This window comes from Lissotriton vulgaris, chromosome 6, assembly GCF_964263255.1.
Source record: "Lissotriton vulgaris chromosome 6, aLisVul1.2, whole genome shotgun sequence".
NCBI classification, from domain to species: domain Eukaryota; kingdom Metazoa; phylum Chordata; class Amphibia; order Caudata; family Salamandridae; genus Lissotriton; species Lissotriton vulgaris.
In genome coordinates, this window is record NC_141694.1 from 1,775,154,613 (window position 1) to 1,775,179,895 (window position 25,283).

Genomic DNA, 25,283 nt, shown 5'->3' on the forward strand with positions numbered 1-25,283 from the left:
ATTCATCGGCCTCTCCAATATGGGTTGTCTAACAGGAGCGCTTTCTTTTCGCACTGGACCATTTTACTCTCATTTGAAACCTTGACTTGTGGCAATCTCAAGGATATGTTTTTTAAATTTGACAGATGTCCTTCTTTCTGGTGTTACACTTTTCTGGCTGGCCACAATGGCACAGTTTTTCCTTTTCCACCGAGAGATAGATAGATATAGATATATATATATATATATATATATATATACATACGATTTAAGATACCTACACCATATTCTTTGTACTTATTGCAGTCAGTATTAGACTAAACATGTGTTGGCTGTTTGTACTTTTATGAAACCTGGAAACATTTAAAATAAACTTGCAAGAAGCCAAATGAACACCTGGACTGTTTGCTTATCACAATAATTGATACTTGCTGCATCAACTGATCGTGCTCCGGTGTCCTAGTGCAGTTTTTGGATTGGATTGTAACCTATTTAGGGTCACAACGTAAGTAACATGCTACAGGTAGCAGGGTGTTAAATGCTGTTGGTAGCACTTAACGTATGCATGATTAATACATTGTTACTGTAACAATATACTAAACCAATTTTTTCGCTGGAGATTTGCGATTGACTCAGACCACTGCTACCTCCATATGTTGCACTGCTACCTCCATATGTTGCTTATTAACACTTCAAACGTTCTCTAGCTACATGCAACACTTGTATTACTCATTTCTTTTATGAGCCATGAATTACATATATATACACTATATATATATATATATATATATATATATATATATATATTCACTGAAAAACCATAGGTTTCACACCAGGTATAGTTAGCTGGAAATTTTACTGACATAAAACCAATGAAATTCCCACATTATAGTTAGTTGGACTCACTATAACGTGCGCGTGCAATGCACTGCTGATGACGTCACATATTACATCACTCATGACATGGTCAGTGACATCACTCATGACATCACTGATGATACCATCCAGTGAATGTGTGTCTTTCTGAAAAATAAATATTAGTGAGTAATGTTTAAATTTTTAAATATATGTATTAGTGTTTCACTTTGTGTATAAGTAGCTGCATGGGTTGGTGAGTAGGTACATGTGTATGTACATGGGTTATTAGATGTTTTATTAGTATCAGTATGAGTGTTTGTATTGTTTAGTGTTGGAATTACTTACAACATTGATGCATGAGTGACTGACTCTTTTTTGTATGTATTTTGAAGACTACATATGTACAGGACTGTATGGTTGAATAGCGTGTATATGTGTATGTTAGTGAGTAAATGACTGTCTCACTAGTGTTTTAAACAGTAACTACATAGGTTTTAATCTAGAATATGTGAATATTGATGCATATAAGTGAGTATATGTGAGAGTAAGAGATTGTAAGAGTTCCTGTTTAAATAAGTATGTGTTTCGAAAAGTGATTGTTTAAGAGAATAAATATGTGTAATTTTCAATAGAAGTAAGGTGGTAGTGTGTGTATTGCTCTATATGCAAATAAATGGATGTTCAATAGTTTATTTGCATCTGTGAGTATGTGTGTAAGTAACTTTTGGATGACTGTCGGTGTGTAACAGGATGTATAGGGGTATCACTTCATATGAAGCTTGACGCTTGGCCACTTATTTCTTTGGACATTTTGAAATCTTTAGCTGCGTCCATTAAATCAGGCTCTCCCTGTGATCCTCTCCCCATCAACATCCTGAGGCAGCTGGACGACCCAGCTCTAGGGATTATTGTTGATACATTAAATGCCTCCATCCATCTGGCAACTGTTCCAGCGGCCTGGAAGCATGCCATGGTCAGCCCCCTATTGAAAAAGCCGGCGGCTGATCCTGAGGTGCTGGCCAACTACCGCCCAATTTCCCTGCTACCTGCGTTCTCTAAGATTTTAGATAAGCACATTCACGGTGTACTCTCAATGTACACGGAGAACAATAATCTTCTCCATTTTACTCAGTCAGGTTTTAGGGCCGGCCACTCCACCGAGTCCGCCCTCTTGGGAGTCACCGAAAAGATTAGGGGACTTTTGGATGAGGGGCAAACAGTTGCTCTTGTCCTACTTGATCTTAGTGCGGCCTTCGACACCATCTCACATAACAGACTACTTGCTAGGCTGAGTGATGATGGTGTCGGAGGGAAAGCGCTTGACTGGATCGCGTCCTATCTGAGCAACCGGACGTTTCAGATCTCGTCCTCGCAAGCTCAGTCAGACACCTTTCTGTCTCCACATGGCGTGCCTCAAGGCTCAATCTTGAGCCCGCTGTTTTTTAATCTGTATCTCCGCCCACTCGCCGATCTAGCTGAGCGAGTTGGTCTAGAACTTATGTCTTATGCGGATGATTCGCAGATTATTTTTTCCCTCACCAACGCAAAGCCTTCATCCCCCTCTGCGTTGAAATCAGGCCTCCAGGAAGTCTTCAGCTGGATGTCCACCAATCAGCTGAAGCTTAACGGGGAGAAGACGGAGATTCTTATCCTGGGGAAAAAGAGAGATCTATGGCAGGATACCCATTGGCCATCCTCCCTGGGTGCTTTCCCCTGCCCAGCCACTCAAGTCAGAAACTTAGGGGTATGCATTGATGACTCGTTATCAATGAAACAGCAGGCAAACAAAGTAGCTGGTACGTGTTTCACCATCTTGAAATGGTTACGGAAGATCATTTGGATGCTACCTATGGATACCCAGAAGACCGTAGTCAATGCACGGATCACATCTAGGCTTGACTACGGTAACATCCTATACCTGGGCTCCAATTTAGCTGTGATTAGGCGGCTCCAACTGGTCCAAAATTCCGCCGCCAGGCTGCTTTGTAAGATCCCTAGGACTGCCAGAATATCAAAGCACCTTAAGGACCTTCACTGGCTTAGGGTTGAGAACCGGGTCCGGTTCAAAGCTCTGACCTACATGTTTAGGATCAAGGCAGGGACCGCACCAAAGTACCTGCAGAATCTGGTTAGGCCCTATGTTCCTGAACGAAACCTCCGCTCCTCAAATGGAGCCAACTTTGTGGTTCCCAGATTTAAACTGGACCGTATGGGGGGAAAGTCTTTCTCCCATATGGGACCAGTTCTTTGGAACTCTTTGCCTTTAGCCCTGCGTAAGGAGGTAAACCTCGCCAGTTTTAAGAAAGGTGTAAAAACTTGGCTTTTTGATAAATAATTGCAGGCTTCTAACAGGTTGTTTTCTGCGTTTTCGGTGTTTTTCGCAGCTCTCACATCCTTTGCGCCGGGAAACCCTTTGTGGGTATCTGTGCGCATTATAAGTGCAAAAAATAAATAAAATATAAATAAATAATAAATATGTATGAGTGACTATATAGAACTGTTGGTGAATGAGTGGATGTGTATATAGATAGTTGAATTACTGAATTGGTTGTTGTAACTGATATAGGTATCTCAATTTTTTATATAAATTTAGTTTCTATTTTTGAATGTGTTTCAAGTGTTACATTACAGTGAAAGGAGGTCTGTCACTATGTCACAAGGATGGTGTCATCAGTGATGTCATGAGTGATGTCACTGACCATGTCATGAGTGATGTAATATGTGACGTCATCAAAAGTGCATTGCACGTACAAGTTATAGTGAGTCCAACTAACTAGAACGTGGGAATTTCATTGGTTTTATGTCCGTAAAATTTCCAGCTAACTATAACTGGTGTGAAACCTATGGTTTTTTCAGTGAATTTATTAGGTTTTTTAAATGCAAATTCCTAACTATAACTGGTGTGAAACCTATGGTTTTTTCAGTGAATTTCAAAGGTTTTTTTTTAATGCTAATTCCTAACTATAAATCTCAGTTTATAAGTAAGACTTTTAGCGCACTAGTTGTTCTTTAGAACACTCTGGGACATTCTGTCATTGGGCTATATTTGGGATGCATCTGGCTAATATTTTGGCTACATTTGTTTTTTTGTCTCTGGTGTCCATCTTTGGGCTACATTTGGCTACATTGGGCTCTAACATATATAAAACCCAATGTAGCCCAATATATGTTTTTTCAAAGTTAACTTTCGTTAAAGCCACTTCAGCTTATATCTTGAGACATAGCAAAGGCACATCGGGCTACCAGTCCCTACAATTTTTTCCTATTTTTTTTTGTTGCTTTGGTGCGCTCCCGGTGCGCGCCCCGGGGAGCGCACCGGAAAGCGTAATTATATGAAGCGCACCGGGTAGCGCCCCGTAAGCGCCATTATCGCGAACGAAAACATGATCGTGATGTATCGCGTAGCCGCGTCTGCGTGAAACGCACGGCGTAAGCGCACCCGGAAGCACTCGTGCGAATACGATCGCGCATTGTAAACTTCCGACGCGCTTACGCTACCCGACCCGGAGCGCGCCCCCGGGCGCGTAGCGTAAGCGCGTCGGGTCATGTGACCTGAAAATAACACTTTTCATTGGTTCATAACAGTTTTGGTTTCATAATAATGAAGCCACTGGTCATGTGACCTGAAAATAACACTTTTCATTGGTTCCAAACATTCTTTTCCTTCTGATGAAAGACCCCACCTTTTTTCCTTCTTCTGACTTTGTCCTTTGACTGAGGAAGACCTGCTTGTACCTCTCTGTACCATTTTGATCTTTATAATGGCTTCAGTAGCAACAGCAGCTGGTGCATCTGCACCACCACCACAACAACCAAGAGGACCACCACAAGATTTCATTGGTGGTCAACAAGAGGAGGAAGAGGAGGAGGAAGAAGGGAGGAGAACATTTCTCCAAGGACAAAATACCCCATACCAGCCCAAACCACACATTTGGGAGTTTTTTTCGGTTCCACAGGGGAAGAAAAAGGTAAATGCAGCCAAGGTGACTTGCCTGATCTGTGACATGGAACTTTCTAGGGGGAACCCTAATAAAAAATATTCCTTTGGAAATCACACGATGATCCGCCACATGCAGCGCAAGCATCCTATAAACTATTCTGCTGCAGAGATGAGGGAACTGGCCAGTAACCCCCCCCAATCAACAAGAACCAGCTCAAAAAGGAAGCAACCCACTGCGTCTGCACCAGAGGAAAGTGAGACGATGCCCTGCATTCAGCCCCGATTTGCAGATTTCGAATCAGACAGCATCTGTGGTAGAAATTTCGAAGTCTGTTTGAAGCCACTATTGGGTGCTTCTTGTTCTATCTCCACTATCGATATTGAAGGTGATTGCCGGCCATCACCTTCACTCAAAGAATATCGATACGATCAACATCTTCTCGGATCTGGTCATTAAAGACTTGATGAGATATAGGGTAAACAAGCAACCTTTTAAACGACAGGATAATCTGACAAAGGCACAGAGATTAGCCGTAAGGAGTTTGGCCGAAGATTCCACAATAATCTGCAAACCCTCTGATAAGGGAGGAAACGTGGTGTTACTCTCTCTGGAGCAATACGTGGAAGAAGCCATGCGGCAATTGGGTGATCAAACTTGCTATGAATCCACTACCAAAGCAAGATACCAAGACAGCATCAACGAATTGCACACATTACTGAAACAAGCATTTGCAATGAAATAGGTCTCGCATTAGGAAATTTTGAGCTATTGGTATTGTAAATGACAAATTGGTTATTTCTGTGTTGGTTTGGAAAATAGCGAATTTAATAGCTTGGTCATTTACAATGCCAATAGTTATAACTTTCGCAAATGTGACACGTATAGCATTTGTAATGCAATATGTGTTGTATTTACGTGACTTCGATGTATTGATATTACAAATAACAATGGCATTTTTTTATTATTAATACCTAAATAAAAGTTATTGTAATTTATAATGGCATGGGTATCTGGGTTGAAGTAGAGACTTGAACCTGGTTCCCCAGTTCCAAAGTCTGCAGCTATGGTCGTTAAGCCAAATACTATCCCCTGTGGGAATGGCGCATAGCTGTGATAAACTGAATTAACTGATCAAAGACAGACAAAAATTAATTAACGGAAAAGATCACAGAAGGAATAAATCATCTGAGATGAGGTGATGTAATTCAAGAAAGGGTTACTAGCAAGTATGCGTTTTTAGTTTAGTAGAGCAGATGGGATTTTCAAACACCTATCTTAACCATCTGAACTTAAATGCCTCTCCATGGATATCAAAAAGAACAAAGTATATGTAAACAGGATTCCATAGCGTGTTCTTGTAAAAGTTGTGAGAGGCAGAGAAAATGTACAATTAGTTTGAAAAAGTGGCAACAGCGCTGCTATATACGAGGCATGAGAACCAGAAAATAACAGGAGATTGGCACTTGTCACAGGGGTTTCACTCCTATATAGCCTGCTGAAATAACCCCCCCCCCAGATATAGGAGTCAAAGAGGGTGGCGACCTTCTGGCCTAATGTGGAGAAGGATGGTGGTGGGGTCAAGTCGGCGAGGATATATATATATATATATATATATATATATATAGATCGTTCAGCAAAGCTCCTACTGCAACCCTTCGCCTTCGTGGGTGTGGCTCGAGCCGGCGGAGCAGCCGGGTTCAATATCCAAAATTTAACGGCGTTCCTTGCGAGCACTCGGAAAAGGAACACACAGCACACCACAGGATTACCAAGCCGATAGATTTATTCCTTCATAAATCTCGTTCGTGACGCGTTTCGCACTCCAAGGAGTGCTTGATCACACGGTGTGATCAAGCACTCCTTGGAGTGCGAAACGCGTCACGAACGAGATTTATGAAGGAATAAATCTATCGGCTTGGTAATCCTGTGGTGTGCTGTGTGTTCCTTTTCCGAGTGCTCGCAAGGAACGCCGTTAAATTTTGGATATATATATATATATATATATATACATACATACTTTGGTCGGGAGTGGGGAGGAGAATATGGGACAAATGACCAAGATAGGCAGGAAAGGAAAAAAAATCCGATTGGGATGCAGCTCTTTCTAGAAGAGTAATTACTGTACAGTACCGCCTTTTTGGTCCCATTACAGGAGAACAGTCCGAGGACTCAAAAATGATACAGCCAATAAGATAGCAATGCAGCCACTAACATGGATTGCTCCTAAAAGGTGGACAGCATCTCCAAGCCATGAGCAGGTGTTCCGTGAGCAGAGTAACTATTCCTGACTCGATATTCAAAGGCATGGTGGTAGGCGAAAGACGACGAAACTCCCTAACAATGCAAGGATTATAAAGTAACGGTAGAAACAGACACCGTATTTTTACACAAGTACCTTGACACCATTAATGAAGAATAGAGGTTACAAAACGCAAACACAATAATGTTCACGCAATAAAGAGTTTTATTTTTCCAGTATCTCCTGTTGTAATGTAAGGAGCGAGTCACAGTGTAAATAAACATCTATCACACTGCAGTCTCACAAAACCTCGATCTGCGCCAACACACGCGGTTAAAACAAACACAAGCACACTGCCCTTGAACAAATAATTGTTACAATGGAAACACTGCAAGGAATCCGAAAAACATGGGCTCAGTTTATTTATAGACTATAGGTCCTGGTAACTTGCCGATTTTATTATCCACAACTCCTTTTCAGACACTTTTTTGTTCGAGTAAGCCACCCTATCACCTTTTCGAATCTTGCGCCCATGACCCACACACCGCTCATCGAATACTTCCCCACGACGTAGCCACTTCGGAACTAAGTGGTAACTAGACCGTGCCGTATGCCTTAAGCGAGAAGCAGTGACGTCAGGCGGGCGCACGCACTTCCGGTCAGGCGCACAGTGTTTGGCCGCTTCTCCGGCTCCGCTTGCTGATGGCGTACAAGAGGCGATAGACGGCACTGGAGCCCCTGGCCGCGTCGCGCCCGCCCGCCGTAGCAGCACTGGAGCCCCTGGCTGCGTCGCCCCCGCCCGCCGTAGCAGCACTGGAGCCCCTGGCCGCATCGCCCCCGCCCGCCCATCCATCCATTGGGAGCCGGGCAGAAGGAGCCCACAAGAAAACAGGGCAAGAAAAGAGCCCGGTGAGGTAAGGGGGGGTTGGGGGGAGCGTGTGTGTATGCAGTGTGTGTGTGTATGCGATGGCAGGGGTGGGTTCTCTGTATGTAAGGGTGCGTGCATGGGCCCTCGTGTGTGTGTGTGTGTGTCTGTCTCTGTGTATGCGCATGCGTGTGTGGTGTTGGAGCTTCCGAGGCAGGAGATGGGCACGGCAAGTGCGCGCCCACGAGGTGACAAATGCGCTCGTGCCACTCTCGTGTCCACATTCCCAGAAACGGCTGACAATAGTCGTCGAGCAGACCGCAATCAATGCTTCGCATTGATTGCACGTCAGGCTCGACCTAAAAATGGCATGACAAGCAGATGCTTGAACTGGACGAATATCTTTTTGAAAACTTCGAATCCCGTGGTACCCACATTTTACTATCTACCAAAGGTGCATAAAAGTATGAACAAACCGCTGGGACGACCAATTATATCATCAATAGGCAGTCTCACTGAAAGCCTTTCAAGATTTTTGGATTACTTTCTATTTGAAGCGGTCTTAGGACTGAAATATCAGAGATACGACGCACTTCACTGAACACATTGAGAAAGTGGACTGGCAACCTAGCTACTATTTATTCACTCTTGACATCACCAGTCTCTATACGAGCACTGACCATACTCGAGGCCTGAGAGCTATTGAATATTTCCTGAAGAAAAGACAATTGAAATATGCTGTGCATAATAGAATGTTAATGGAACTTACTGAATTTCGTCTTTTCAATAAAACATTTTTTTTAGGGAAAACTCTTCCGACAAATCTCTGGTACGGCAATGGGCTCCTGCTTCGCCCCCAGCTACGCAAATTTATTCATGGGCTGGTGGGAGGAGCAGGTAGCCTGGGCCGTGGAGAACGAGGAATGGTTTAGTAAAATTGTGTCATGGCATCCTTATATAGATGACTTATTTGTGGTGTGGAATGGTACTGTGGATGAGGCAGAGAATATATTAGAATGTTGAACTTGAATGACAGTAACTTAAGGTTCACAGGCCAGGTGAGCTTGGTGGCAGCTAGCTACCTGGACCTGAAAGTAGAAGTTTGTGATGGAAGGATAAAAACTGCCCCCTATAGAAAGCCCACTGCAGGCAACAGTACACTATATGCGTCAAGCAGCCATCTTCAGAACCTAATTAAAAAAAACCCATACAGGGAATTTCTTAGGTTGAGACGCAACTGTTCCTGGCATGTGACTTTGAGAGTGCCGCTAAAGACTGTGCTCAGAGGTTTCTGGCTAGAGGCTACAATACTGAACTCCTAAAAAATACACTACACAGAGTCAAACATTTACCTAGGGAGAGTCTTTTTAAGAAAAAAGAACAGATTAAAGACGATGGGAGGTTTCGGATGATAACCTCCTTTTCCCAAGACTAACTGGTTAAGGGGAATCTTGAAGAAACACTGGCACGTATTAAAAACCGATAATATTATTGGTTCTGATGTCCCAGCCGCTCCCCTGATCACTTTCAGGAAAGCGCGTTCTTTGCGAGATAATTTGGTACATTGCCATCTAGACTCTGCTGTAAAGAAACCAGGGTCATTGCAGGAGGCTAAAGGGTTCTTCCCATGTGGGAGATGTAAAGCCTGTGCCCAAAGCAAAAGATCATCATATGAAGTTAAAGGCTGCAAACAAGGAAAGAGGATTAATAAGTTCATGTCCTGCCATACACCATTTGCAGTTTAATGCCCCAAATGCCCCTGCGGTTTAATGTACATAGGGAGCACCATTAACCCTGTTAAGCTGAGAATAATGGAACATATGCCCGCCAATGGGAACACATTTCTCTTACCCGGTGGCACGCCACTTTTCCATCAAGCACAAAAATGACAAATCTACTGCAATATTTCTGCCTAGATTCAGTACTAGAAAATGTGAGAGGAGGGGATAGACTGCAGAGATTGCGGAGATTAGAATCGAGGTATATTGTAGATTTGCAGACTAAGGTTCCGGGAGGCCTAAACAGTGGAGAGGAATTGGCAGTGCACCTTGTTAATTAAAATTGAAAGGGTAATCCCGACAGGGATTTGATGAATGGATCTGTGTAAATATTGATGACATTTCTTAATGTAATGTCTTCTGATTTAATCGTGAGATTTTAGCTAGTAGGGTATTTTGTTATTAACTCAGCTTTGTACCCTGTTCTTGTATACCAACCTCTTTGTTTAAATTCACTAAAAAGGGTGGATCGTGGATTTAATGGTAGCTGCAGCAAAACTGAGAGAATTCATTTATTTTGATTAATTCTGGGTTTAAGTTTCATAACTGAAGGACAAAATTATTCTGTTCCTTTTTTCTTAGCGGGCTTATTGAGAATATTTATGCGTAATTGTAGAGGACTGTTCTGGGTAACCATTTGTGGTTGCCATTTGCCGATCCACTGCAAGATTGTGATAACATGAGTTATGTTATAATGTTGTAGACATTCTTTTTATGTATTATATGCCATGTTAGGCTTAGTAATTGAATGTCAGCGAATTGTGTCGCTATTGATACCTCCAACATGGCGCTCTCTATTCAAAGAGACTGTAGTAGTCCCTCCTTTACGCTTATGGCTTTGCCTGCTATTAAGATGGCGCCACGCAGCGCGTTGCATTGTATGTGACCTCGAAGAAGGAAGTCTTGCCGAAACGAGTCTGCTAAATAAATCGTACTGCTTTGCTGAAAAGTTTCCAGGAGCGCTGTTGTCTTTCCTGCCGATTGGGGAAGATTCTTGAGCATATATATATATATATATATATATATATATATATATATATATATATATATATATTCACTGAAAAAACCATAGGTTTCACACCAGTTATAGTTAGCTGGAAATTTTACTGATATAAAACCATTGAAATTCCCACGTTATAGTTAGATGGACTCACTATAACTTGCGCGTGCAATGCACTGCTGATGACATCACATATTACATCACTCATGACATGGTCAGTGACATCACTCATGACATCACTGATGACACCATCCAGTGAATGTGTGTCTTTCTGAAAAATAAATATATTTTATATATGTATATGTAAAAGTTGATGGAAGAATAAATGTTTAAATAAGTGTCTAAATGGATGGTTTTTAAAAATTGATTGGTTAACTGGCTTAATAAGACATCATCAGCAGTGCATTGCACGCGCAAGTTATAGTGAGTCCATCTAACTATAACGTGGGAATTTCAATGGTTTTATATCAGTAAAATTTCCAGCTAACTATAACTGGTGTGAAACCTATGGTTTTTTCAGTGAATTTAATAGGTTTTTTAAATGCTAATTCCTAACTATAACTGGTGTGAAACCTATGGTTTTTTCAGTGAATTTCATAGGTTTTTTAAATGCTAATTCCTAACTATAACTGGTGTGAAACCTATGGTTTTTTCAGTGAATTTCATAGGTTTTTTAAATGCTAATTCCTTTGTATATCGAGTTTCTAACCTTTTTTTTTTTTACAATTTGCTGTTTTTTTTTAAGTATTCATTTTTTTTTATAATTTTTTTCTTTTGCGCTCTGGGTGCGCGCTCCGGGAAGCTTTCAGCTAAGCTCTCCTGTAAGCTTCTCCGAGAGCTCATCTGAAAGCGCAACTGTCGTTCGTGAAAAAAAAATATGAATGAAAAGTTAATAATAATGCAAAACATTTCGTACCATACAAATAAAATTTGTTTTTTTTAATATGGAAAATGATTATGCATTTCTATAAAAGATTGATGACGTCACTTCGGCGCGCAACGTAAGTGCCCTCGGAAGCGCATACGTGCGCGGCGCATAAACGCACGCAAAAGCGCCTACGATCGCGCCACGTTTGCGCCCCGGAAGCGCCTACGATCGCGCTGCGTAAACGCACCCGGAAGTGCTCCGGAGCGCGCAGCGTAAACGCGTCGGGTCATGTGACCCTAAAATAACACTTTTCATTGGTTGCTAACAGTTTTTTTTTACAATGAATGAAATCCCCACCCATTTCCTTCACTTCTTCTTTCACTTTTGTGACTGAAAGACCTGCCTTTTTTGCTGCTCCATATTCCTGGATTCATCATGGCTGCCAGACCATCCAGCAGTGAAGATGACTCCAATGATTTCATTGATGAAGAGCCTCCTACCCCAAAGGTGAAGGAACATTTCATCTGGAAATTTTTTAAGTTTCCAGCAGGCCAGAAGAAGGTGAATGCACCAAAAGTAGAGTGCAGGATCTGCAAACAGGTCCTGTCACGGGGTAACCCCCAAAAAAAATACTCTTTTGGCAACTTCACCATGATTCGCCATGTGGAGAGGAGGCACCCCCAGAATTTTGCCCGGGAAAGTGTCAGGGCTCTGGCACAGGAGGTTCCCAGAGATGGGGCCTCTACATCAACAGGAGGAGCAACTTCTTCTGGAAGAGAACAATCTCAGGGGCAGGTAGCAAACATTCAACCTGCATTCAACCATGGGGTCGTTAGATGCAGATACTGCAATCAACTCCTCACCTATGGGGAGCAAAGTGTCCTGCTCATGGTTCGGGCATTGGAGAACCATCACTGCCCTTCCCACCCCTAATTTTTTTCTTTTCTTTTTGCTCCTGTTGAGCAGTTTCTATTCCCTGTTTTTGTTCCTCTTCAGTTAAAAGAAGAAAACCAAAAGTTCTTTTCAGAACTACCTCCAATTCTCATCAAAGAGCTATAATCTTAAAAAATGAAGAGTAAGTGAAATATAGTGCATTGATAATTGAAAGGAGAATGAGTAAGAAAGAACAGAAAGGTATGAGAGGTGAAAGGAAGTGAAGTAGGAGGAATGAAAGAAGGTGAGTGTTAGAAAAGAAAGTTATGACAGTGAATAAACTGGAGGCCTCATTTCTGAAAAGTGACGCATCGCTACGTGAAAATAGCGATGCGTCACTTTTCTGGACGCACTCCTTATGACATTCCAGATATGTCATATTTAATATATGACTAATCAATTCGCAAGGAGTTACAGATATGTCAGTATTTCTGACATATCTGTAAACACAAAAGTAACGCATTGCAGGAGTGCGTCACAAAAGTGACGCAACTCCAGTAATGTGTCCTTTCACATGGAAAAAGCACCATGTGAAAGGTTTGCTGTGAAGCAGGCGCAAGATTTTGGCGCAACTGCATCCTAAAAGTGACGCACTGCGTCATTATTACCAAGCTTTTTGCAAGGAACACCCCCTCTGCATGCATTATACCTGACACTATTTTTTAAAAAGTGACGCATCTAGGTACATGGGTCACTTTTTAAAACTCTGCGCCATATTGTATCTGCATCAGGTATAATGTATGCAGAGGGGGCAATCCCTCGCAAAAAGCTTGGTAATAACAACGTACTGAAATCTATGAGATTTCTCTGCGTCACTTTTAGGATGCTATTGCGTCAAAATCTTGCGACGGCCTCGCATCACTTTTATGTTTACACATATGTCAGAAATACTGACGTATCTGTAACTCCTTGCAACATGATTCGTCATACATTAAATATGACACATCTGGAATGTCATAAGGACTGTGGACAGAAAAGTGACGCATCACACCAGCAGTGTAATAAAATGTGCCTCGTTGCACTATATTTAAAGGATGCAACAGCATCCTAAAAGTGACGCAGTGAAATCTCAAACATTTCACTGCGTCGCTATTACAAAGCTTTTAGTGGGAGAACACCCCCTCTGCATGCATTATACCTCACGCAGATATAATGTGGCGCTTGATTTTAAAAAGTGACCCATCTACCTAGATACCTCACTTTTTAAATATAACGCAACGAGGCACATTTTTTTACACTACTGGTGCAATGCGTCACTTTTCTGTGCGCACTCCTTATGACATTCCAAGTAACGCATTGCTGGAGTGCGTCACAAAAGTGACGCAACTCCAGTAATGTGTCCTTTCAAATGGGGAAAGCAGCATATGAAAGGTCTTGCCTCAGTCTAACACCTGCTGTAAAGCAGGCACAAGATTTTGACGCAACAGCATCCTAAAACTGACGCAGTGAAATCTCAAAGATTTCACTGCGTCGCTATTACAAAGCTTTTTGCGGGAGAACACCCCCTCTGCATGCATTATACCTGACGCTATTTTTAAAAAGTGACGCATCTAGGTACATGGGTCACTTTTTAAAACTCTGCGCCATATTGTATCTGCATCAGGTATAATGTATGCAAAGGGGGCATTCCCCCGCAAAAAGCTTGGTAATAACGACGTACTGAAATCTATAAGATTTCTCTGCGTCACTTTTAGGATGCTGTTGCGTCAAAATCTTGCACCTGCCTCGCATCACTTTTATGTTTACAGATATGTCAGAAATACTGACGTATCTGTAACTCCTTGCAACATGATTCGTCATACATTAAATATGACACATCTGGAATGTCATAAGGAGTGCGCACAGAAAAGTGACGCATAACACCAGCAGTGTAATAAAATGTACCTCGTTGCACTATATTTAAAAAGTGACGCATCTAGATAGATGCGTCACTTTTTAAATATTGCATAACAATGCGCATTTTTTTTACACCGCTGGTGCGTCACAAAAATTGACGCACAGGAAGCGCAAAACTAACAGCGCAAGGCCTTCATAAATATGGACCTGGATTTTCCCCGTGCTTCGCCGGTGCGCGTACCATGCGCTTCCCCCGCGCAAAACGAAAAAAAAATTTTAATGCCCTGCAGGACCCTATTTTAGTCCCTACATCAAACCTAGGGGGTCAGAGGGGGTCTACTCTTCCCCCTTATGGTCATTTGCCCCTTTTTTTTTCAAACCCCTTGTGTCTCGATTTTACTGAGACACAAGATGGCGGCCGCTCCGCACGGTTTAGAATGTTTACAGACAACTGAGAGCCAATCAGCTTCCTGCGCGCAAGTCGCGTGTCGCGCCTGGAGCGCACTCCGGTGCGCGCACGGGAGAGTGCCTATAGATATATATATTTTTTTGAACCTAAATTACTCAAAATCCACTGGAGCACATATCTTGAGACATAGCAAAGGCACATCGGGCTACCAGTCCCTACAATTTTGCCAAGTTTGGTGGAAATCCATTCAGCCGCTCGGGCTAAAAGTGAAATCGACCGCCCTATGGAAATTAACATGGGGAAAACGCGTTTTGGGACCCCCCTTTTATCTCGGCCCCCGCTTGACGAATCCCCCCCAAACTTTCAGGGAAGGACCGGACCGCCATGAGACCATTTTCCTGAAAATTTCAGGCAGATTCGTCAACCGGCGCCAAAGTTATTCAAAATAGAATGTTGAGATTTAACATTGAAAATTATCCTAACTATAACTACCTACTGGCGACCGCCAGTAGGTAATATATATATAGATATATATATATATCTCAAACACAACAGCTAGTTATATATATAATATATATATATATATATCTCAAACACAACAGCTAGTTTTCAGCCGAAAAAGGAGAGCACACCAGTATCCTTTCGATGATGTTTATTGCGAACCCCTCACCCCCCGACAGACGCGTTACCTTGCGTGTATATATACACATACAATTTTTAAACTCGTTCTCCCATATGTTTGATCGAGGACCTCTCACCCAGTCTCAGTTAACAGAAATCTGCACTGATCCCATAATCTGCTCATAGTCAAGCTGCAGTATGATGTCCTTACCCACTTTAATGGAGTTTAGCATCTTCTTCCAGACTCTGTACTGCAGAGAGCCCAGGTGGTGGGCCACATCAATCAGCGTGCCGGTTAAGATGGCTTCTGGCTCATCTGCGGTGCAGGCGATCCTGAAAGTTGCAAACAATGGGAGGAAGAGGAAAAAGGGGAATATAACATTGATGTGCAAACCATTAGATTGGGTTCTCTGTGGAGAAAAGAGGGATTGCAGTGGATGACCAACAGCTTTTTTGTAGTCATTTGCTAATAAGGCAGCACATCACACCACAGGGTTTTTCATACAGCAAGAACAAAAGCAAACCTTAATCGTTAGCGGATTAGCACACATTCAACTTCACAATAATGATTCATCTATACATATTTAAAAAGCACTTGCACCCGAAACCAGTAGGATGGTCAACCATTTTAGGAGGAGAAATGTAAAAGCTTTGCCAACAGTAGGACTTTCACCACAAGCACTTTGCCAATTCTGAAGGCATTTTATTGTCCTCACCATTTAGTGCCTGCAGTTTATATCCTGGGTTACATGCCCATGTAGTTGGCCTTTGTGTATTCCTCCTAGAAAGCCAAACAGTAGAGGGACTGGTATCTTAAGGATAGACCATCCTATCAGGATGAGGTGGGGGTGGATCTGTGCACAGCCTGCTTGAACTTCAAAGACACGTCTCAGCACACACACACAAATTCACACTAGCCTTGCTTGTGTGCCCATAGGAGACAGGAAATCGTGTGCATGTGTGTTTGTGGGAGAGGTGGGGCTCTAAACGTTTCTTCCATTTTTAAGCTGACAACAGGTATACAATTTGAACCCGCAGACCCACTGTCCTGCTTAAGAGACCTGCTTGTCTGCTTGAACACATGACTTCCAGAGTGACTCCAAGGGCCAATTGGATGGCCTGCTAGTCAGCACTTCAGGAACAGCAAAAGCTCAAACCATCTTGAACCCACACCTGGACCACACCTGAGTGAGTCCTGACCCTCTAAGTGGTGCCCCTCTGGTCCTTGGCCCTTTGAAGTGGTATCAAATGTGCCCAGATAGGCCAAATCCAGAACTTGGGACTTAGAAAATGTTTAGCCAAAAAGTGCATTGGTCTCACTTTACGGTGGCTCCCACTACATTTTTCTCCACAGCAGCAAATCCTGTTCAGCGGCATCCAGCCATGAGGAGTCCGCTGTAGCTACAGCCTGCAGCTTCATCCCGCTGGAGATTTAGACTTCCATATAAGAGAATAAGTCAGAATGCAGAAATCTTCACCTTGACTTCGTCCAATGGCTTGCTGCCGACCACACCTACTCCTAAAGCATCACCAGCTGCCCCGCCCCTCTGAACTTTACCTGCTCTGATATTTTTTCTGAAATTTTCTCCGAAGTCCGAAGGTAAGCGGAGGCCAGGCCGAATCAGTTTAGTGTATCCAAACTGCACTCCATCGTAGTCACCATAACTTTCGACGTGGTCCCCGTCTCTCATAGTTAAGAGGTCTACAGTTGGAGCTTTTATTTTTTCTGTGCTATTTTTCACTTTAAAAATTCCTACATCCAATTCTACTGATTGTTTTTGTGTCAATTTATAAAAATTTACTCTATTTTTCTAAATTGGTGGGTTTTTTTGTTTTAGGTTTCCACTTTATTGATGTGAAAGTGCTGCATACATACTTCACACTGACTCCCAAGTTAAGCCGGATTGCTTTTGTGACAAGTTATGTGAGGGTTAAACACAGATTAATTTAGTGACTTGCTAGAGTAGGGTTCCACCTACCTCAACCAACAATCCAATTTCCACCAAGGGGTTAGTGTGTACTAGGTATGACATAATCGGCATTTATGAGCTCTTTAAATTTGTCTGTGGCCTAACAAGGCATTCCCTTCAGCATGGGGAATTAGTTCTCACCCTGCTCCGTGTACATCTTTACTTTATTCTGTTGGGCAGCCCACTGCATTACCATATGGTAACCACAGTTTGGCGAGGCCACCCTGGTGTGGTAGGTTCAAGGCTGGGTTTCAGTGTGTGTCAGATGTTGGGTGCTGGAGGTTGGGATCAATATAGTCTCACACAGGTCTTCTCCCTCTCAAGACCCAAGGGGCTCATCATAAGTGTCCTTTGGAGATTAAGGGCTCCCAGGATTAATCTGTGTCCTGTGCCTTGAGTGGGAGGGGAGTGATGGAATAAATGTGGAGGTGGTGGTGTTGTAGGTAAGGGAGGGAACGGCGGTGGACTTGAGGCTTGTTTTTCAACACATGATCCTCCAACATCAAACACCTATTGCCCAACCTCCACAACCTCCACACAATGGTCAACCTCACCCTAAGTGGCACTGATCTACAAACCACTTGAACCACGCACCAATTTCACAGACACCATCACGGACTTCGTCACACCACTTGCCCTCGATGCTAACAATTACTTGTTCCTAGGAGACATGAAAACCATACAGACCCTAACTCAAAAGCACTAAAAGACCTTGGTATCCTGGGAATATCCCGAATAGTAAAGAGCCCTACCTACCCATGTCGCCAGACACCTCTTGGACCCTATTTTCACCACCTGTGGCAAACAAGCTAAGAGCCAACACCAGTCACCTTGACAGAACACCCTCATAAAGGTGAGCTTCTCTATCAAGGTCCAGTACAAATGCACCACCTCGAGACCAGCCTGCCAAAAGTGGAGCAGCATCACTGGCGAGGACAGGAACACTACACAACACCCACCAACCCAAACAGCAACAGCCTCCCCCAAAGCCATCAAGAATACGATCACCTCCTGCGCAGACTCCTTGGTCTCCTTCAAACAGCAATTCAACAAGATACAGATCTCCATGGCAGTGGCAGGAATGCAGGCTAATGAACCACCACTGCAAACAACTGGAGCGCAAATGAGGAATGAGCCAGGACAATGGACACAAGGGGCTCAGTCTTGAGATGCTACCACCAAATGTGCTGCTCTGGTGGACTGCATCGATGCCAGCATTAACCGAAGCAAAAAAAGCTTTGCCCTTGTGTAGGATTTCACCTCACCAACAGCAGTCTCAAACTATCACTCCCTTGCAGGACCTCTGCACCAATGTCTCTAAAGTGATTAGCAACAAAAACACCCAATTCATACCGCAACCAGACACGTCACACCATGCCAAACCCCTTCTGAGCTTATCCAAAGAATCTATTGTACCCAAATGGCCCATCATCACCCCAGATAAATAGTCCATCCACTTAGGTGCCCCATCAGACTGCTGTCCCCACTACACATACTCACAAGGATTGTAATGCATCAGTGCACTGCTCTTACTCATTCTCAATGACTCAATCTCTTCTGCGGCCTTCCCAACACTTCGAAAAAATACTGTCCTTCCTTTGCTGAAGAAACCCTCGAAGAACCCTTCAGTGCTCACCAACTACAAAGCGGTATCCCTGCTACAATTTCCAGCCAAAGTCTTAGAAAAAACTCACTCTTCACCAAAAACCTCACACCACTCAGTGACTAGGTCTCCTTCACCATCTTCATCTAATGGCTACACATCCAAAGCAAAGAGGACACACTGGTGGATCTGTTCCTTCCTTACTGGAAGGACCCAGTCAGTTAACCCGGCCTATACACCCGAGACACCTGAATACACATCTGCACCTCGAGAGTTCCACAAGGATCCTCCCGGAGCCAGTCCCTCTTCACAGCATACGTGATCCCTCAAGTCAGCATTGCCCGCACTCATGAAAACATGCTCTCCTAGGCAGATAATACAGAGCTTGTTCCCCTCCCTCACGGAGAAGACACCCTGTACCCGATCAAGTTCCATGCCTGCATGAACGAAATTGCCCACTGGATGAAGGCCAACTGTCTGAGGCTGAACACCAACAAGACCGAAATTGTGATCTTTGTAAAGAGCATTTTACTGTGGGACTTCACCTGGCAAAGCCTAGCACCCACACCAAGAACTTTGGGATTGTCATCAAGAGCAAACTAAACACGACTGCCCAAGTCCCGGCCATCACTGCCTCATGCTTCCATACCATGAAGATGCAGAGGAATATCTTCGAATGGCTCAACACCCAGAAAGCCATCATGCATGCCCTCATCTCAAGCAAGCTGGAGTAAGAACATATTCAATGCTGGGATCAAAGAAAAGAAAACACAGAAAAAAAAATCACCCAAAGAAGAAGTCACAGTCCCATCACAGGTTAATGAGTTCCGCTGGTACCCCCATGCACAACTAGCACAGTTCAAACTCCTCACCCAGACTTTCAAAACACTACATAACACTGACAGAGCATACAACAATCTGCTTTCACAACAAACCTTCCAGACGCCTCCACTCGTCTGGACTTGTACAGACATCCCACTCTTACAGAAAACCAGATCCGGCGGTCAAACTTTCTACATCCATCCTAAAGCATGGATCAACCTGCTGCTACACAAGAGCCTCCTCTTCACTTCTTGAATTATGCAAGAAGCTGAAGGCCTGGTTTTTCACGTAGTCCAACTAGGTCATAGGTTTGGCTAAAATCTCACCTTCTCTGCACCAGGATACCCTCCCGGGTGATACTGTGACATGAGGGTCTCAAGGCGCTGGGGGTGTGGTGGAGGAAATAGAAAATTTTAGGTAATCAATGTGCCCCCCCACTCGCACCCTATCCATGCACCCATGTTCCATGTATGTCGTGTAATTCCTTTCCCGTGCCTGCCATGAAGACGCATATGCATTTGCGTCCAACGTTAACATGTCAGTTATTCAGCCCTCCAAGAAAACCACGGTAATTTGGCTTTTAGGCCTATGGTGCCAACGTCTTTACATGGTGCACTTTTAAATAACGCGAAACACACGTTTTCCACGTTTTTCTGGCTCAGTCGAGCCAGGCCCTTAATTGAGGCTCCGAGTTTCTTCTGTCTCTGAAAGCTGCAGTTTAGGTATGCATCCCTGACCTCTGCCTTACATCCTGCCCAGCGAAGCGGTGCCCGGCCCGGCCTGGCCTGCCTGCCAAGACAGTATTTTGCCTACAGTTATCTGCTCAGCCTCCTCGAAAACACATTCCAGTCTAGTGAAATAGGTAAACATGTTTTTGGCTGCAGAGCAGAGAGCCTTCCTGTCCTCCTTGCAAGTGATTTACTGAACCCGTTACCATGGTAGGCCCATGGCCCCGCGCTTTACACCAAGACACGTATGCACGCACTAGCATTCAGTATTGAACGGCCTCTGCCCGAGAGACCTTATACTTCAGATAATACTTCCTCCAAACACAAGATACCAGATATGCTATAGGTGCAGGTCGTTCTGACATCCCAGACACCAAGACTCCTCTACTAGTGCTAACGTCAAGCCCCCCAGTTTTCCCCGGTTACACGTCAATACCACGTCATGCTCAGTTGCGCACGCACCCATGCTAAAGGTTTCTGCTGACCCTGCAGAAATCTCTCTATGCATCCACCCACCTATGACACTTCTGTGACGTTTCCAGTACACACCTCCGTGTACGCCCCAGTACACGCCCTCTTTTACGCCCATGTGTTCTTATCTCTCTTTTTACTTGTTACGCCTACTGTATTCATTTCAATTATACTGTTTTACTATATATAATGTGTGATGTTAATACAATGTTGAATGTCCCTTCCTGAACCTTAGTGGTGATGGAACTCGATGTCCCGGTTCTCGAGAATCTTGATTAAAGCCCATATGACTCAGATACCACGGACTCTGCCTCTCATTTATTGAGCTATCCTTTAATGTATAGAAAAATAGTCCCGGTAATTTTATTTACCACATAATCTGGTGCCCGAATAGGGACCCCTCCCCTTCCCCACTCGCCGGCGATGTAACGCAGGCCCCTGACCCCTTCTACAGCCGTGACGGATTCCTGTGCACACCTGCGGGTTTTCCTGCTATCTCCCTCAGGCCCACGGAGGAGACGGTGACTGCGGTCCGGCATCCAGACGAGGCGGTGAGGAATGCGGAGAGTCCCGACCAGAGCCCCGAGTCGAGAGAGCAAGGTCCGAGGTATCCGGAGGCCCACCTGTCCCGAAGCGCATGCAGTCCAGTCCAGTGTCCGAGGCCTTCAGTTTTGCTTCCTGGTGAGTTCCGTTGTTGGGAACGCATCTAGACGGGTTCATTAATTTGTGCCCGGTCAAGACAGGTCTGGGTACACAGACCCGGTCCAGACGTGTTCACTTAGGTGGATACGGTATGACGTGTCTCTTTATGGGACCGGTATGTCTGTACTGTTTTAGCAGTACATCTAGTGATCTAGTATTCCAGGATTGTTTCTCGAGATTTTCAGAATTGTGTTTTTCTATGTACCAGGTAGTATTAGTCTGAAATGTTTTAATGTGTTTAATGTCGTGGGATGAATGATTGTTTGCTATACATTACTATGCTTATTGTGTTCACGTTCAAGTAAGTTCAAATATGCCGCTATTCTCGAAATTACGTCAGATAGGAACTAGGAAAGGGATACTCGAAGAAGCAGTTCCTGTCCCGCCTAGGGACACTCCAGGTCATTTTATGTACCAAAAACATGGCTTAGATGCCATACTGTACTTAGACTTATGGGTTGATTATACTAAGGATCTGGAAGAGAAATATAGATGGCCTGTCTCAGGGACATGGGATGCTGAATGCATCATGAGTAGAAGAAGCATTATGGAAAAAGAAAGCCAGACAATCCCAGAAAGATGCTATAGAATTGTGGCGTAAAGAAGCGCATAGAAGAACAGAGAAAGAAATTAGGAAAGCAGAGAAAAGTAGAGAAGAATCTGAAAAAGCTAGAGAAAAAGAGCTACTAGAAGAAGGTGAACGAGTTAGAGCAGAACAATTAGACAGACAAAGAAATGCCCTTATTACAGGCATGTATCCTGTTCTCGCCGAGGGCCTACCCAAGGCGACCCCGGAAGTACCCCGTAACTTGCCGCCACCATTGGTCCCGACTAAATTACGTCATAAACAGACCGCAGCGGAGATTTTCTTTTCTTCATACTTAGATGACACTGTCCCAGAATATGCAAACAGAAATCCTACTCCAAATGTTCATCCTCCCAACCCTGTTCACATTCCTGTAGATGACACGATTTCTCCCACTGTCTCATCTACCACTGTTCCGGCCACTGGCCCTAGCAATCCTTTTAATCCGCCTGCAACTCGGGGCCATCCTGCATTACCTACGCCTAGCTTACCGCCTACACCGCCACCAGCGACAGCACAGCCAGTAATAGTTGACGATCCCGCTTCAGGAGGAGCAGTAGGAGGTCCCCCTATCACCCCGCCTCAGATAAAACGAACCACACTCAGAGAAGCAGCATTACAACGCACACCAAAAGTAACTACATACACAGCCCTTAAACAGTACCTTACTGATTGCAGATATGATCCAGTACCAGGCGAAGACCAAATGATCCTTTAATCAATACGTTTACGACGGGTAACAAACTATTTGACTATTTTTCCAGATATGAGAGAACATTTAGATAACATATCATTTTATCAGAACGGGGGAGAGACCAGAAAGTATTCATGAGGCCATGGCACACAACAAGGTCGAGACACAAAATATGATCTTACAGTTTTTGATAAATTGTTTGATAAGGGAACAAGACCAGCCAGGCAAGAACAAAGAAGAGCTGAAGGTCCTGATAAAGTGGAGTGACAACATAGCTGATGGTAAACATAGTAAACAAAGTTGTATAGAATCCATGTACAGAAAGATTCGTAAAGAAATTCTAGACATACACGCAAGGGAAAAAGCAGCGAGAGAAGCTAAGAAAGCGGATGATGACGTCTCAGAAGACGATGATATAGAAACTGCAAGTGCAGATAGAATAGCGTATGTAGGTAAGGCGAGACCTTTTGACAAACCCTTTGACAGACCCATACGTCTAGAAAACCAGAAACGTTTTCTTTCTCCCATACCAGAACAATGTTCTCTTGAACATCTATTCCAAGCCACTGATAAAGTACTGAAACAACGAATTGGTTACAGTGAACTTAGTACCATGCATGAACAGGAACTGACCCGGTCAGCAGTCCAATGGGCTGGCAATACTAGTGTATATAAAGATGACTCAGTAGCGCAAACATTTTTGAGTCTTTCCCCAGACGAACAACGACTAGCTGGTATGTACATGATTCAACATCTCATTACATTGTATGAAAGTCAGCATTCTGATCCAGGCCCCTTATATAATTTATTGGAAGAATTACTGCTAAAGAGATGGAGGCCTAGGTACCGATTTAATTAATATCATTCTAGAACAACGACACAAATACAGACTTTTCCTGACTCCACATTTCGTTCCGGTTCCACCTCCAGTAAGGAAACCATTTTATATAGACAGACAGAATCCTCTACGAGAAGTTCATCCCGTCCGGACGGAAGGGGGTGAGCTTCAACGAGTATTTGTATACACACCCTTGACCAAAATGGAATTATTGGAAATGAAAAAATTAGTGCCCTGTCATGATAAAGATCCTGCAGGGTTCCACCGTGAATTAAAAGACATGCTCCTCATGGGGGAGTATACGTATCCCGATATCCTTAAAATGTTAAAGGTTCTGTTGCCAGCCTGCATTTACGAAAAACTTAAAGAAAAAGAATGGGAGGTGGGAGAGAAAAAGATTGATTGGACAGTATTAGAAAACGAAGAAAATACACGAGTCCCTGGTACTGGTCTTGGGGAAAAAGCCAAAGCATTACCCGAGTTGTTAATACAAGTTTTACCAAGATTACTAACTACGAAAAAGGAAGACTGGGATGCTATCTCAGCCTGCAAACAGAAACAAGACGAAGACACTAGTGATTTTTATTCTAGATTCGAGAAATGTTTTATTATTAACAGTGGCCTGAAAACAAGTAGTGAATCGTACACACATCTTTTTGTGACCAAACTAGTAGAGAATTCTTTACCTCAAGTTAAAAACAGAGTACTGAAGGTCGAGAGTACATGGCAAGCTAATACCCCTCCCCAAATGTTACAAATGTTACAGTACCACCAGAATCGAATCAGAGAGGAACACGAACATGAACAGAGACGTATTAAAGGCACGAAAATGAAAGTACTAGTTGCCCAGTCCGTCCCAGCTGATGGTCAGAAGAGTGGTACGACACAGACTAGTCATCCTGCAGCTACTGTTAAAGGGAATTGCAACTACTGTAAACAGCCAGGTCACTATATAAACGAATGTGCCGTTCTAAAATACAATATTTCTACAGGAAGGACGAAAGAAAGACCGCGTCCGCCTAGACAAGAACAAGTTCCACAGAATATTGCGCAGAACACGCAACCTCCACAGAATGCACAACAGACAGTAGCTGTACCCCAACCCCAACCCATTGCTGCCACGCAACATGTCACACAGCAAATGTACCAGTATGCTCAGTCAGATTACCCCGATTATCAGCAGTACTCATGAAACAGCCTAGAGAGGGAGGTTGGCTTGCCCCTTATCGAGGTTCCTGTAGATCAAGAGGGTCCCTATGTACATAGTCAGGTATTAGGGAAAGACAGAAAATTTTTGATTGACACAGGGGCGAGCAGAACTACCATCAGTCATGACGAGGTTCCAGGGGCACCCCTCTCAGGCTCACAGAATGTTTCCCTGGGATTTTCAGGAAAGCCTTTTGTTAACGAAGTTTCAAAGCCAGTTTCCCTAGAAGTTGGTCCATTGTCTCGTACTACAGACTTGTTACTTACGAAATCATGCCCAGAAAACTTGCTTGGTATAAAAACATTGAAAGCACTAGGAGCAGTGATTTGTTGTTC

General features: G+C 43.6%; 1 protein-coding gene across 2 annotated transcripts in view; it reads right to left on the reverse strand.

The window, feature by feature from the left end:
- The window catches only part of TRIM35 (tripartite motif containing 35), a 333,014-nt gene that overhangs the window by 141,704 nt on the left and 166,027 nt on the right, over positions 1–25,283 (reverse strand). For both annotated transcript variants that reach the window (XM_086925495.1, XM_086925494.1), the window contains exon 5: positions 15,539–15,660. In XM_086925495.1, the coding sequence (XP_086781621.1) occupies positions 15,539–15,660 (122 nt within the window). The remainder of the gene's footprint in view (positions 1–15,538; positions 15,661–25,283) is intronic.